Source organism: Myotis lucifugus, unplaced genomic scaffold, assembly GCF_000147115.1.
Source record: "Myotis lucifugus unplaced genomic scaffold, Myoluc2.0 scaffold_2331, whole genome shotgun sequence".
Classification (NCBI taxonomy): Eukaryota; Metazoa; Chordata; class Mammalia; order Chiroptera; family Vespertilionidae; genus Myotis; species Myotis lucifugus.
The window spans coordinates 8,006-24,690 of NW_005873379.1; the positions used below are offsets into that span (position 1 = coordinate 8,006).

At 48.7% G+C, this 16,685-nt stretch overlaps 1 protein-coding gene across 1 annotated transcript; it reads right to left on the reverse strand.

The window, feature by feature from the left end:
- Window positions 1–446: 446 nt before the first annotated feature.
- Window positions 447–16,475, reverse strand: LOC102425858 (acyl-coenzyme A synthetase ACSM1, mitochondrial-like; the record flags this gene model as incomplete). Its single annotated transcript, XM_006108449.3, has 10 exons — window positions 16,271–16,475; window positions 15,743–15,883; window positions 12,267–12,426; window positions 11,189–11,268; window positions 8,779–8,902; window positions 6,735–6,815; window positions 6,145–6,246; window positions 2,723–2,850; window positions 1,634–1,733; window positions 447–566 (listed from the first exon to the last, which is right to left on the reverse strand). Coding segments are annotated over exons 1-10 (1,233 nt in total), but the record flags the coding sequence as incomplete, so codon positions are not given.
- Between the last annotated feature and the right edge of the window lie 210 nt (window positions 16,476–16,685).

Consider the following 16,685-nt stretch of genomic DNA (forward strand, 5'->3'; position numbering starts at 1 on the left):
TAATACTTTAAGCAATAAAAAAATTAAAAAAATAAAATAAAAAATAAATATAATTTTGTTAACACTCATTTGCTGTGTACATAAATAAGTATTGAGTGGCAGTATCAAATGTATTTCTTAGTATGAATCATGCTTAGGAATAGTTAGAAAGAGGCTGATTTGGATGTCTTTTTCAAATTTTGAAGGATGTTAAATAGCCTCCTTGGATAGCTTTGGGCACTGGTCTGATTTTTTTTTGCCCTCAGGGTAATGTGCAGCATGTTTTGGGGTTTCCAACCTAGAATAGAGGTTCCATCCCATTCACTTGGCTGCATCCACCCCTAAGCTGAATTGCTTGTTCTGCAGAGAAAAATGCTCATTCTATGTGCGGTTACACTGTCTCCCGGCCACCCGACCAGACTTGGGGCAGCAGAGCAAGGAAGGGCTCGAGCATCGGCCCCACTCACCTTCCTCGGGTACTTGTACGGGGCTGTCATTGCCTTCACATGCTCCTGCAGCTCCTTGGCGAGCTGGTCCGGGTCATGGGACAGAAACTGTGGGGTCAGGACAATGAAGGCCTTCACCACCTGCAACGCAGAACCAGAGCCGGGGCTCAGGGTGAGTGCCACCCAGTTGCCTGGTTTAAAAGTAAGTGTTAATGCAACGAATGTCAAAGCAAGCTGACACCTGAGCCTTTGGAAAAGGTCAAGGCCAGGTTCAAACCCAAATACTTCCAATTTCTCCTCTTTCCCTTGCAAAATCACTTAACCTCAAATTCCTTCTCTGTGACATGCGCAGAGTACAGGTTCATCCCATGGAGCTGAACATGGTGGCCTTATGTTCAGATTCCATGAGATGATGCACATAAAACATGCACCCAGTGTAACTTTATTATTACCCCCAGCATCATTGTTTTCATCACCATTTTTACCACTAATGTATGTACAGTTCTGGTCCTGGAACCTTGTGGGCTTTTAATAATTGTTGGTAATTTATTGATCTTATTGTTTTCATTTTTTAAGTAGTTGTTGATCCTTTTTTTAAAAAAAAATACGTTTTTATTGAATTCAGAGAGGAAAGGAGGGGGAGAGATAGAAGCATCAATGATGAGAGAGCATCATCACTCTGCTGCCTCCTGCAGGCCCCCTACTGGGGATCTAGCCTGCAACCTGGCATGTGTCCTGACTGGGAATCAAACCTGGTTCCGGGGTCGACACTCAACCACTGAGCCACATAGGCTGGGCTGAACTTATTGCTTTTATATTGTTATTTATGTCCCCATTTAATTGCACAGGCCTTGTACATAGTAGGTGCTCAATAAATCCAATGAATGCATTGGAAACAGAGTGCTCAGATTTCCATCCTGGCTCCACCACAGTGCAATCCGGGCAAGTTATTGAACTTCTGTATGCTGTCTCTTTGTCTATTAAAAGGGTATAATAAGGAAGAGTCTCTAACTCAATAGGTTGTGGTGAGGGTTAAATGAGCCAGCTCACTCAGTATCTAGTCAGGATTTCACGGATAATGCCACAGTGTCTCCTGCTGCCCACCCGGTGTAAGTGCGCCGCGCACACCAACTGCTCTGGAAGGTTCCCCTGCACCAGCCTTCCAGTGCCCACAGGCAGACCCCATGACCTCCTGTCCTGCTCCTCACCTGCCCTCGGATCGGGTCCGGGCTGCTCACCACAGCTGACTCAGCCACCGCCGGATGCTCAGCCAGGGCGCTCTCCACCTCTGCCGGCCCAATGCGGTACCTGTGGGACCAAGGGTTCCTGCTCTGGGTCTGAGCAGATGCCAGGGCTGCAGTGACCCAGGCCCTCCAATCCCATGTTTGGGAGTCACAGCTCCCCTGGGCACAGAGGGCAACCTTCACGAGAGCCAGAGGCCTGTGAAAAGGCTCTGCAGTGGGACCAGGATGTGAAGACCTGGGCATTCCAGGCTCAGATGCTCCCAGGTCTCCCCTCACTGCCTCTGGAGGGCGGGTGGGGGTGGAAGGCTGTCCTCCTGGGGCTGTGGGCGTGGCACCAGGAGCTGCCCAGCAGGACTCTTACTGTACTCTTGGGAGCCTCAGACTTTGTCTTAAAGTTTAGAGAAATTCTATCCCACTGCATCAGCATCTCATTTAGAAATTTAAAAAGTAAAACTGACTTAATTTCCCTGATGCATCCAAGGGAAGTTGTTACTTGTGTCACTTTTTCTCCCTACATCACCTAAGCAGTAAGGACAACAGATGGGGAGCCACACTACCTCGGTTCAGATCTGGGCTTCTCCCTGCACTACCTTGGAAACTTTCAGCAACTTAGTTCACTGGTCAGTGACTCAGTGTCCTTATCTGTAAAATAGGCACAATAATGGCATCCATTGGGTTAAGCAAAGCACAGAGGAGTGTACTTGCACACATTAAGTACTCCACAAGCTTAGCTGCTATTGTTGTTCTGTGACATGTGTCCCAGTAGAGGAACACAGAGAATAATTTCCCCCAACCAATGGGGACAAATAGGGGCTCAAATAAGGCCTCCCTTCCCAATCCTATATCCCCTCTTTAAATTTCACAGTATCTACTGTGGTTGCACTTCCAGGCCTTCTTGACCTTTATTTTGATGTTGGGGGAGATGCACAGATACCCCCGGCCAGGGCCCTGTAGACATGGCTGCATCAGGAATAGGCTGAGGGCCCATCCCCAGTGCATGGAGGAAATGTGAAGCAACCTAGAGCTGCCAGGCCCCAGCTCAGCCACACCTACCCAGAGGCGTTGATGATGTCATCGTCCCTCCCCAGGAACCAGATGTAGCCCTCTTCGTCTATAGTTGCTTTGTCCCCAGTGTTGTAAAAGTCCCCACACTCCACTTTGGCTGTCTTCACTGGGTCATTCTGCAAAGAGAACGGCGCTCTTGTTAAAGGCTATAAGATTAGAGATGTTGAGCTGCAACCTGGGGCTCAGATCTGCATTTGAATCCTGCTTCTCACGCCACCAGGCACCTGTGCAACTTTTGTAAATCTCTCTAAGTCTATTTGCTTTACATGCAAAGAATCAATGCATGCTACTGGTCAAATAATGCACAAAACACACTGACAATTGATATTAATATAACACAGTAGCTGAATAGATGGAAGGTGTCAATAAACATTTGCTAAATGAATTTTCTTCCCCAAGTGCTATCTCATCTCATCCTCAAAGAAAGCTTGTGGCCCTGGCAAGTGTGGCTCAGTTGGTTGAGCATCATCCCATGTACCAAAAGGTTGCCAGTTCACTTCCTGGTCAGGGCACATGCCCAGGTTGTGGGCTTAGTCCCTAGTAAGGGGCGTGCAGGATCCAGCTGGTCAATGTTTGATGAAATAATGGCAGAAAACATCTCTAACCTGGTGGAGGAAAAAGTCACACAAGTTCAGGGGGCACAGAGAACCCCAAGCAAGAAGAACCCAAACAGGCCCATGCCCCAACATATCATAATTAAAATGCCAAAAGTTAAAAACCAAGAGAGAATCTTAAAGGCAGCAAAAGAAAAGCAAACTGTTACTTACAAAGGAGTTCCCATAAAGCTGACACCTGACTTCTCATCAGAAAATCTATAGGCCAGAAGGGAATAGCATGAAGTACTCAAGGTAATGGAAAGCAAGGATCTGAGACCAAGATCACTATACCTAGCAAAGATATCATTCAAAATAGATGGTCAAATGAAGAGCTTCCCAGACAAAAAAAAAAAAAGGACAAAGGAGTACATCACCACCACGCCAGCATTACAAGAAATGTGTTAGGCACTGCTGTAATGAGGAGAAACAGAGAGAGAAACCTACACATAGAGAATTAAACTGGCAATAAATAATTATCTATCAATAACCCTAAATGTAAATGGATTAAATGGTCCAATCAAAAGGGATAGGATAACTGAATGGATACAAAAATATGAGCCAACTATATACTGTCTATAAGATTCCCACCTCAGAACAAAAGACATACACAGGATGAGAGTGAAGGAATGGAAAAAAAGTTTTCCATGCAAATGGAAAGGGTAAAAAAAAAAGTGGGAGTAGCAATACTCATATCCGACAAAATAGACTTTGAGATGAAGGCCCTCACAAAAGACAACAAAGATCACTACACAATACTAAAGGGATGAATCCAACAGGAGGATAGAACCCTGTTAAACATATACACATCCAATACAGGAGCACCTAAATATATTTTAAAAACTGCTAGAGGACTTTAACAAAGAGATTGACAACAATACAATCATAGCAGGGGACTTTAACACCCTGCTGACTTCACTGGATAGATCTTCCAGACAAAAACGTGACAAGGAAACAGTGACTCTAAAGGACACACTGGATCAGATGGATTTAACTAACATTTATAGAACATTTCACCCCAAAGCTGCAGAATATACATTCTACTCAAGTGCAAATGGATCATTCACAAAGATAGACCAGATGTGAGGACACAAAACAAGTCTCTACAAGTTCAAGAAGATAGAAATCATATCAAGCAACTTCTCATATCACATTGGCATGAAATTAGAAATCAACTACAGTAAAAACACCCCAAAACATTCAAACACGGGAAGGCTAAATATCATGTTATTAAACAAAGAATGGGTTACCAATGAAATCCTATATAATAAAGAGGTAATACGTAAATTAACCCTCATGCCCTCACAAGATGGCTGCCTACGACCAGGCCGGCAGGGGGGTTAGTAAGGATGACCAAATGACTGAAAATGCAGGCTGTGTGGGACAATCAGGCTGGCAAGGGTTTAGTGAGGGATGACCGAACAACAGAACAAGCAGGCCATGTGGGGCGACCAGGCCGACAGGAGAGGCAATTGGGGGCAACCAGGCTGGCACACAGAGGCAGTGAGGGGCAATCAGGCCAGTGGAGGGGGGCAGTTAGGGTTGACCAGGCAGGCAGGCAGGTGAGTGATTAGGAACCAGTGGTCCAAGATTGTGAGAGGGATGTCCAACTGCAGGTTTAGGCCTGATTCCCAGGATGGGGCCTAAACCTGCAGTCGGACATCCCCCAAGGGGTCCCAGATTGGGGAGGGTGCAGGCTGGGCTGAGGGAACCATCCCCCAACCCCATGCACGAATTTTGTGCACCGGGTCTCTAGTCAAGAAATAAATTTTAAAAAACTTACTGGGAACAAATGAAAATGAACACACAACAACCCAAAATCTCTGGGACACAGCAAATGCAGTGAGGGAAATTCATAGCACTACAGGCATACCTCAAAAAACAAGAAAAATTACCAATAAACTATTTAACCCTTCAACTTAAAGAACTAGAAAGAGTAAAAAAAAAAAAAAAAAAAACCCAGAGTAAGTACAAAAAGGGAGATAATAAAGATTAGCGCAGAAATAAATAACATAGATAACATTAAAAAAATACAAAAAATTAAAGAAACCAAGAGCTGGCTCTTTAAAAAGATAAAAAAAATTGATGAATGGTTTAGCCAGTGTTTTTTATTGTTGATTGATAGTATGAGAGGCAATGCCCCCTAGAGGGCAGAGTGATGACAACAGTGAAACCAGGAAAGAGACCCTCTGATGGCTGTTCTTTTGGAGAAAGGAGGTGGAATCTGAGATCACTTTCAGGTGTGCCCACCCTTCCATGGCCCATCTTAAAAACTGAGGATATCCTCTTAGTGGCCTCTACTACCCTGGGAGGGCTAGGGGTTATCTGGTCAGTTTCCTTAGAGCCCATCACAGGTTCTGTAATCCCTGGATTTCCCATTAGGCTTTGGGGCTGAAAGACATGGGTTTGAATCTTAGATCTGCTGTTTATTTGACTTGGGGAAACGCATGACTCCTATGGTCTGCAGGCTGTGTCTCTGAGAAGTGGGGGAGGGGAGGCCTCAGGAGGCTCAGGACAGTTACTCGGTTTGTTCCCACCCGGTCGGTAAACTAGATGGTAGGATGTGAACCCAGCCGAAGCCACATTCTTAATCATCAGCCCCAATTCCGATGATCCCAAAGCCAGGCTTCTCTACACCATCAGTGCCACATGGGTTAGGAGGGGAAAGGCTGTGAGCTTTGCAGGAACTGGACCTGGCTTCACTGAACTGGAGCACATAACGGAGATGGGAGGAGTCTCAGGATGCAGAGTTGAGTCCCCTCCCTTATCACTGCAGGGGTGCCAGGGACAGAGTGGTGGTGGTGGGGGTGCCCTCACCTCATACAACATGAACAGGCCAATGGGCTTGGTGGGCTTGATCCTGATGCCAAGGTTGCCCTCAGTGTTGGGCGGCAGGATGTTGCCCTTGTCGTCGATGACCTGGAGCAAGAGGTCTGTGAGTCCCCCTGCAGGGCTCCCAGCATCCTGCCCACCCAAGCTCTGCCTGGCTTATGCGTGTGACACCAGTGGGGACCATGGGGAGGTCCCTGGCAGAAAACAGAATGAAGCTGTCAAGTCTTTGAAATCAGCAAGAGACGGGTGTGTTTGTTTTCTGGTACGTGGACATCGCATGTGTCTTCAAGCTAGAAACAGGGTCAGGACAAGCTAAAAGCCCCGGCGGGTGGACAGAGCTGCCGGCCCTCCTCCAGGTCCCGTGTGCCACGGCTGTGTGTGCGGCCTCGGCTGGCACTGTGAGCTGCACTGAGGCCCATAGTACTGAAACCTCCCAGGAAATCAGAGGGAACTAGGAGGAGAGGAGCAAGGACACCTCGGGCAGGGGGCACGGCTGCTTCTGCCACCTGGTGTCACACGGGGTCTGATCCCAGCTGAGTCCTCAGTGCTCCCTGGCCTCGCCTTTAGCACCAAACCTGGATGTCGAAAGGTGGGATGGCTTTCCCCATGGAGCCGGGCTTGACCTGTGATCCCCGGGGAGTGCCGCAAGTCAATCCCTGTGCACAAAAGGAAGAGAATACCAGTGGTCAAAGGGTCCAGGCAGATCACAGAGCAGCAAGAACCATACACAGCACACCTGCTCGCGGGGTCATAGGTCACTGCTCATAGAGCCTGTGGGGAGCTGGGAGCTCTGCATCCTGGGCCACAGGGTCCCGAGGGGGAGGCCAAGAAAGGAGCCTAGGGCTGAGCTCGGGGCTGTGGGCGGGGGAGTGCCCACTGCACGCCAGGCTTGTGTCCATTTGACCAACACTTACTCAAGACTGAAGCTGACAGGATCCCTGCCCCATCTGCCCTCGGGGCTGCGCTGAAATCACTTAGGTTGCTCCTCTGCCACCACGCCCACCCCATTGCCCTCCTGGTGACCTCTGCCTCCTTCCTGGTTCTCTGAAGCTACCATCTGTCCTAGAGCGAAGCCTTCACAGTCAGAAGATGAGGTGATGCCCTGGTCTCCTCTGTCAGAGGGGCCCGGCCGGCACCCCCTCTCAGAGCCTGGGGGGCGGGAAGCTGCACAGGCCACACCCATGAGCTCACCTGGCTCCTCAGGGCAACCAGCCAGACTCAGGCCCCAGGAGAAGGCCTGGGCGATCCTCCTTCAGTGGTACTTTCCCCGAATTTCTGTTGTCGCCAACAGGGCATTATACTGACTTTTGCAGGTGTTTCCCTCCATAGAAAACAAGCGTCTGAGCATGGACACGGCCCCTTGGGCTCTGCACCCCTGACACCTGGCGCACGACCCCCCACATCAGTGAGGACAGCAGGCCGGCCCTGGGGGATGTGCAGGCTGAGCACAGCCCGGGGGCCAGCACACCCCTGCCCCTGTCCTCACCACCACCCTGGGTTGGCAGTTCCCATTTTAGAGGTGGGGAAGTGGAGCTTCTGGCAGGGCCCACCTATGCCTATGGGCGTGAAGCTGCCATGGGCGATGCTGAGAGGAACTGACACCTGAGCTCCTGGGAGAGGAAGGCCTCCCTCTCCAAGCTGCTGCTCACACTTCAGGACACGGAATCGCCCACAGGTGAGCGAGCGGGTTGCAAGTGCTTTGGGAAATGAGGCTCCGGGCAGCGAGGAGGGAGTATTCTGTGGCTTCAAGCAGTCGACTCCAAGGAACTGGGGTTATGGGTGTAGCATGTGCTTCTCTTTGTCCAAAAGTGAACTGGGAGCCATGCAAGGTCAGGCCTAGAGCCCTCACATTTCTCAGGCTGGAATCAGACAGCTTAACTGACTAAAATAAAACATTATTTTCAAAAAAACAACAACACACCGTCAGACAAATAAGTGAATTAGGACCAAAAGAGCCTGCCCTACAGGTCCTGAGAGGGGGTGACTCTGAGCTGAGGGGATAGTGGGAGGCGGGGAGAGTGGCTGTGTCAGCATCAGGGGGTTGAAGATGTCAGCACAGCAGACTGCACGGCCTGCCCACTGTGTGCTCAGTGATCGCCTTGGGGGTGACTGTGTGTGTGTGTGTGTGTCTGCGTGTGTGTGTGTGTGTGTGTGTGTGTGTGTGTGTGTGTGTGTATGTGTGTGATGCCTCCGGCCAGCAGAGGGCAGCTCTGCAGTTCCAGGCTGATTGGCCACAAGTCAGGCTTTGACTTGTCAAGACCTCAGTGTGCTGACGACTATTGGACAAAACCTTCCAAAGGCATCTGAGGACAGGGGCTGGGTCCCTGGGATCAGGGGAGCCGGGAGGAGTGATGGCAATGGAGGTACCTCCTGCCTCATGGAGGCCCCACCTTCGAGTCCTGCCCACGTCCCCCTCCCTCCCTAGAGCAGCAGCCACAGGGCCAGGCAGGAGCTGGCCCTGGAAGCTCATGCCTGGGTGTGTATGAGGGCAGCACACACGTTGTGGGGCAGGAGCAGGAGGGGAGGAAGGGCTGTGGGCACCGTGGGGCCAGTGCACAGGCTCTGACAGATTCAGCTCCTCTGCTGGACTGGGTGGCCCAGAGGGACCCGTCCACCTACCGTTTCCGACTGTCCATAGAGCTGGTGGACCAGAAGGCCTGTCCGTTGTCTCCACTTCTCTTGCTCTTCGGGCAGCATGGCCTCCCCGCCAGTAGAGCAATGCTCCAGAGTGGGGAACCTGAGGCTTGGGGGAGATAAGGTGTCCACAGAGCTCAGGACAAACATCTGGTTCTCCCCCCTCCCCCTCCCCCACACCTCTCCTGGGACACAGAGTCAGGAGTGGTGGATAGGTGGCTGGTTTCATTAGGGGTGTCTTCCTCACTCCTCTGGAGCTTTCTCCAAAGTAGGTAAAACTAGCAGAGTCTCCAGTGGAGTCAGTGATGCCCTGATTGGATTTTTACAGGGTTTGGACCAAGTTCGTCATCTGAGGAATGTTGCAAAGAGTGGCTGTCATATGAGCTTTGAAATACAGATAGAGGCAGACTCCAAGGGCATGCTGGGATGGAGGCTTTGTGAATAAATGCAAGTTGTATTTCAGAGTTAGCTTCGTAAGGGTACTTGTTCAACTCCTTGACATTTTAACTCTGTGTCTAAAAGTTATTAGGTTTGATTTTTGAAGCAGCCATTTGCATTTTAGAGTCTCTAAAATATACATAAATGCCCATTAGGTTCAAAGACAAGATTGCCCTTTAGCTCAAAATTAATCTATGAACACGGGGAAATACAAAATAACACCACATCCATCAGATTGGTAAAAATTAAAGACTGTGACAAAAACAAATATTGTCAAAGATGTGGAACAAGGGAATCCTGCCTCCCTGCTAGTGGGCGCACAGGACGATGGGATACTTTGGAAAATAGGTGGTAGGATGCGGTGTCACTGTGACTCAGCAATTTCTCTGAGAAAGACCCCACACAAATGAGTGCTGATGTGCACAGGGTGAATGTGCAAGAACAGTGTTAGTCATCAGCAGCCCTCGAATGAAAACCACCCAGATGTCCATTAGTGGTAGAGCAGATTGAAGAAAATGTGGCCTTTTTACAAAATGGGATATTATATAGCAATAAACGTTAGCTACAGCAATATGATGCAACATGGGCACATCTTAGAAATATAATTTATAAAAAGAAGCCAGACATTACAGAATAATATGATCACAAAACTCACAAGCAAGTAAAAGAGACTAATATTTCCTTAGGAGGTAAACTACAAGGGAGAGAGGGGGAGAAAAACACACACGAATGAGTGAACACCATAAAAGTCAAGACAGTGAGTTCCTTTAAGGAGTTGGAGAGGTCTGAGTAGGTCACTGGGGGCTGGTGATGTTCTCTTATTGTGTCTTGAATGAGTGCTTACATATTGGTTTAATTTTCAACAATTTCTTAATCTACAAATTTGTGTCTTATGTATTTTTCTGCATGTTTGTTATTTCACAATAAAAAAAAGTTTAAAACAGAAAAAAGGCCACAATGATGCAAGGCTCACCGTTTCATTTGGATCTGAGTCCTGCTTAATAAACTAATTAGACTGGCTGGTAATTATCGCCACCAGCATTTGACACACACACACACTCTCTCTCACACACACACACACACACACACACACACACACACACACACCCCACACACACTAGCTCTCACTGTCCTCAAAGAACCAGAGTTAGAACAGTCAGACTGTTACCGTCCTTGGCTGGTGATTGAAGGAAGCAGAGCCAGGGGAGAGGCTGACAGTGTTGAGCACAGGCAGCTGGAAGCAGAGGCCTGTTTGCTTCACCAGGAAGCTCCAGTTTCACACCCAAGAAATGGCAGCACAGCCCCCCCAAGGGGATTAACACCCTCCCTCCCCTCTGGGTTGGGATTGTGTGTGGGAGGGGGAGGAGGGAGGTCAGGAACTGCCCAGTGAAGTCAAAATGGCGCAGGGGGAGGTGTGGGACCACAGAGGCTGTCAGTCTAACCTGGGAAAAGATCTTTGGCCAGGAGTGGGCCCAGTGCATGCCCCTGGAATCTTGGGAAGTTAATGGGTTGTTTTGAAAAGCCCCTGGTTGAGACCCGGGGGGTAATGCTATCTCTCTCTCTTGCCTGGGGCCCCACTGGCCCAATTTGTTCCTGTCCCCTCCCGCCCAGGAGCAAAGGACCATGCAGGTCTGGAGGCCACCTGGGCCAGCGGAGACTTCCAGGCCCAAAGGATCATGAAGCAGAAACTCTGGGCATTGGCCTTTGCGTTGGCTGTTGAAGAGGAGATTGGACTTTTTGCAGGACAGGGCCCAGAGAGATGGGGCATTGGGAAGCCGGGAGGAGAACTCTATTGATGTTACCTAACAAATAAAGCACACTGCACATCGATCCTTAACATTCTTTCCTCCCAACCCCATAGAAGAGCCTGTTCCCCAATAACAACAAGACCACAGTGAAATAGAATCCTTAAAATCCTACCCAAAGATTGTTATTACAACAGGCCACCTCTACATACCTGCTAAAATTCTCCTGCAGAATCATTTGAAATACGGAGGGCAGAGTAAGGTACTGGGTGATGGGGTATTTAAAGAGTGTCTACAAGGTGAACAGAGAAAAATTTTATATTTATAGTTAAGATGAAAAATACTGGCCATAAACAACAACAACAAAATACTGGCCAATTATTACCATGTTTATTCTGATCTCCCTTCTGAGACAGCCCATTTATTCATTTGTTAATTCTTCCAGTATCTATATATTGAACATGCATGTGTTTATGGACTGGGGGAGTTGCATTCATGAGAGGTGAGAGACTGATAACGTAGAAGAAAGGGTATAATGGATAAAGATGAGCAGTGAGGGGCTCCAATGGAAGGGCCTGGAGAAGAACTGGCCCCACAGTGGTGAGGGGAGGGGCTTGGACTTGAGTGGCGGGGAGGCAGGTCTGGGGAAGGAAAGCAAGGGTGCAGTGAGTGGAGACACAAACAGCATGTTCAGGAGCAGGGAAGTCATTTGAAAGGGTTTGTGGAGGCAACTTCAATCGTCACCATGATGTGCTCATAACATTAACAGCAACTGCTACCAGTTCCTGAGTGTTGTCAGGTGCAGGCCTCAGCGCTAACCACTTTACACACTTTGCCTGTATCATCTCAATATTCCCAACAATTTTATGAGGTAGTGATTATTAAAACTCCCATCTTACAGGTGAGGAGACTGAGCTCAGAGAGGTAAGGTTACCACTAACAAATGTTAAAGGTGTGAAAAGGAGCTAGATTCTAGCTGCTAGAACCATCCTATTCCAAGGGCTCTGGTTTTAAACACTTCAATAAATTCACACGCACACACCAGCTACCCAGCCCTGGAGGAGCCAGGAGACCTGAGATTGTTCTGGTTGCTTTAATTTCTCAAAATGTGTACTCTGGAAGATTCACTGACTGATTCAGAGCCCCATATTTGAGACCCCCAGAGCCCAGGTTCTATCACCCTAATGGGTTTCTTTGTTACATACACTCTTCTCAGCAGGGGCCAGCTTTTGAGCCTGAAGCATGAGTTTCTCTGGGAGTTTGTTCACACTCAGAGATTAGTCCTCTTACCTCCACAATGACCTTAGGGTCAAACTGGGGCAGATGGTGGATGAAGACTGTAGACCCTGCTGTCCATGGTTCAAACATGGTCTCCAAGGTAGCCACAATCCAGCCTGGATCTGACAGGCACCACAGGACATCAGAGGCCTTCAGCTGCAGTACTTCCCTGCTGACTCCAAATACAGTGGCCTCAGCTTTGTAACCACAGGAGGATGTGACCCAGGGCTCGGGAATCTGGTTCTCAGACAGCGAGCCACCCCTCTCTCTCTCAAGTCATGTGGTTTGTGTGGGGCTCCAGACTCACTCCCACCCCAGTCCCAAAGGCACGCCAATCAGATTTCCTGGTCACATGCCACTTCAACTGGTTCAATCATAATGATCCTTAAGGCTGGGAATACTGGGATGAGGTCTGTGGCTCTTTTTCTGGATTCGCATCTGTTATTGGTAGGTTTGGGCAATGCTGGCAGCCATCGGGGATAATAAGGGAGGGGCCTTTCTGAGAACAGCATCAAAACATAATAGAAACAGCCCTAGCTGGTTTGACTCAGTGTTTAGAACGTTGAATCCACGGACTGAAGGGTCTTGGGTTTGATTCTGGTCATGGGCATGTACCTCAGTTGCAGGCAGCCCTGGTTGGGGTGCATGTGGGAGGCAACCAATTGATGTGTCTCTCTTACATCAATGTTTCTCTCTTTCTGTCTCTCCCTCCCACACTCTCTAAAAATCAATGAAAAACAAATAACCTCTTCTGAGGATTAACTAATAAATAATAAACAAACAGGGGGTGGGGTGGGCTTGAAGGAGGGAATGGGGGGAAAGGGAACATATGTCATACTTTGAACAATAAAGATTTAATTTTTTTAAAAACACACACACACACAACAGAAACAGCTGGTAGATGGAGAGACAGAAAATTGAATCCAGTGGCTGCTCAGCTAGGTCTGAAGCATTTTGACACCCTACTCTTACTGCTTCCGAGGGACCTCTGTGTGCATAACTCCTTGAGAAAAACTCAACTCTCCCATGAGGAGCTATGGCTTTGAAGAGCTCTTCTATTACTAGGGAGGGGCCTGGAGAGCCATTCACACTCCCTGTTCCCATCTCTGAGGGCTGTGGCACACCCACAGGAAATTACAAGCTGGGGACCTCTGTTCTGAGCTTCACACCCAACTGCCCACTGAGCATCTCTTCTGGGACGTCTCTCGGGCATCTCACACCCACAGCATCCTAATCTCTCCTGCCTCCCGGGACTCATTCTTCTCCAGTGCTCTCTGTGTTTCAGTGACTGTCATTACTGCCCAAGCTCCAAACCTGGGAGTCCACCTTGACTCTCCAGCCCCTCTTACCTCCCACATTAGCCAGCACACCCTCCCATTCTGGCTCCTAAAATCTCAGTCTTCTTAACTTTCTCGTGTCCCCAGCACCTTGTCCAAGGAACCACCATCTTGCACCTAAATTATTCAAGACCCTCTAACACAGTGGTTCTCAACCTTCCTAATGTCGCGACCCTTTAATACAGTTCCTCATGTTGTGATGACCCCCAACCATAAAATTATGTTCATTGCTACTTCATAACTGTAATTTTGCTACTGTAAACCATATGTAATTATATATGTGTTTTCCGATGGTCTTAGGTGACCCCTGTGAAAGGGTTGTTTGACCCCCAAAGGTCTCGCGACCCACAGGTTGAGAACCGCTGCTCTAACAGGTCTTTTGAAATCTATTCTTTTCCAAGCCAATCTGCACCCTGCAGCCACAGTGATCTTTTCAAAATACAAATTGGATTAGGTCTCTCCCTGGTTAACAACCTTTCAATACCGCCAATAAGCTTATTGTTTTCCCAATAAGCTCAATCTCTACACCAAAGTCCCCAGGACCCCGAGTACTCTGGCCCCCACTCACTCTCTCAGCTCCTCCCATCTGTGCCTCCCTGACATGCTGAGCAGCAGCTCCTCTCAAATCTCTATGAGTGCTACTTTTAAAAATATTTTTTTATTGATTTCAGAGAGGAAGGGCCAGGGAAAGACAGATAGAAACATCAATGGTGAAGAGAATCATTGATTGACTGCCTCCTGCATGCCTCATACCTAGGATGGATCCCGCAACCTGGTCACGGGCCCTGACCTGGCATTGAGCCATGACCTCCTGGTTCATAGGTCGATGCTCAATCACTGAGCCACGCCGGCTGGGCTATGAATGCTACCTTTTATATCTTTGCGCCTTTGCTTGTTATTCTGACTACTCAGAAAACTCTCCCCTTCTTTCCATCCCCAATCCTCCACGGTTTTGCTGATCAAGTGATATCATTAGCACAGATACCCAGTGTCCATAAGACACCTTCTCTGCCCCTTGCTCTGCTTTATAAGGTACAAAATACATAGAACTTTGCTGGGACTGACCAGCAGACCTTGAGAGATGGATGAATAGTTTATTTTAACACACGTTTCTGTGAAAGAGAAAGCTAAGGGGCTTGTTTAGCTTTAGGAACCAAAAGAGCCCCAAATGCCTGCCCTGTTAGCCTTTTATTGTAACAACAGCTTAAACTAAATTTAACCTCTAGATACATTCAGTAGGGTAAAATGCTTCTTCAAGGTCAGGTCTTAAAGACTAAACATAGAGATTCCAGCAAAACACCCAGGGGATCAGACTTGTTTGGAAAAGTCAAGGCAGGGGCTATCGTCTTTGGCAATGAGTCCCCCAACATTGAAGAATCCTCCTTACAGACTTGCCAACCAAGGCCCATACTTCCCCACCGAACTTGGTCTGCTCTGAATATTACTACTTGGGGAGGAGGAAGTAGGAGGGAAACGATGTTTGGTTTAAAATTGATTACGTGGTTAACCCAAGGCTATGTCTTCAGCCTCTACAATTATTTATTTTAGCTTAAAGGCAGTGGCCTGGCTCCAGGTATTACTTCCCCCTAATGGCTCATGACTGGGAAACTCCACCTCTGTATCTGTACAGTTCACACAGCTAGAACTTCCTGTCCTCCTCCCACCATACCTGGAACCAGTGACAAAGACACATGGCTTGTCATTTGTGCAGCTTGCAAAATGCCTGCTGCCTCCACCCACGTTCCCTCCACACCTGTGAAGGTGCTCAGGCAGGACCCCCTTGTCATTGGGAGGCTTCTGTAAACACACACTTAGAAGTCCAGACCTTCGCCTCAGAGACCCTCAGTGGTCTGAACCAAAGAGCAGAAGGGAGAAGCAGGATGGACTCAATTCTACTTAGAGCACCTTTCCCAACACACACACACACACACACACACACACACACACACACCCCACACACACACACCCCACACACACACACACACACGCACACACCCCCCCACACACACACACCACACACACACCCCCCACACACACACCCCCCCACACACACACACACCCCCACACACACACACACACCCCACACACACACACACAGACCCCTTGCCCCAGACTGTGACCCAGCCTCTGAGTTGATGCCTTCTTTCCTACCATGAAGGGAAGGAGTGTCGCAAGGAAAGTCCATGGCTGTGTTTTGCCATCTTGGGGAAGCCGGTGGTGCCACTGGTAAAGAAGATGACCATTGGGTCCGTGGTCTTTGACTTAATACAGGTGTGATCTGGGGATGCTGATCTACAAAGGGATTGAACAGAAAAGGAGAGAAGTCAAGTCTCCTGGCTCCACCCTCAGGGTCAGCAAAAGACACAACATGAGGCTCAAAGTCAGAAACCTGGTTTGCTTGTATAGATTTTAGAGAGAGGGAGGGAGAAAGATAGAGAAAGAGACAGACAGAGAGAGAAACATGCAATGTCCTGATGTTACAGATAAAGCAACCTTGGCTAAGAGAGGGGCAGGAGTAGCCCAGGGTCACACAGCAGGTCAGGGACACAGCTGGGAAGAGGTTTCTCGAGCCAGGCCTGGTGAGCTTCCTACCACCAGCTGTCTGTCTACAGCGCTTGGGTGCGGAGGGCCTTCTCCCACCGTTCCTCAGAGAGCACCTCCATCAGACCCGAAACTCACTGAATCAGAGATCGGAAGTCCAGCCACCCCTCCCGGCTGTGGTCAGACACCAGGAGCTTGGTTTTCAGAGCGGGACACTCAGAAGCCACAGAGTCCACCTCCGGGGCAAGGGCATCTGTGGTCACGATGCTCTGGGCATTAGACTCCTTTAGTCGGTAGAGAATGTCCTTGGCCTTCATCTGGGTTGTCCCTGGCATGAAGATAATCCCTGGGGGTGAGAAAGAAATTATCTGTTTAATTTCCTCTTTCACAACCATGGGCTTCAGGCCTGGCTGATCTGCACAGAAATCCCGTAACCCCTTGCTAAGCAAAGACCTGCAGTGTCAGCACCACCACACCACACCCAAACCTACCGAATCAACCTGCATTTTTAAAAATATATTCATATTGATTTCAGAGAGGAAGGGAGAGAGAG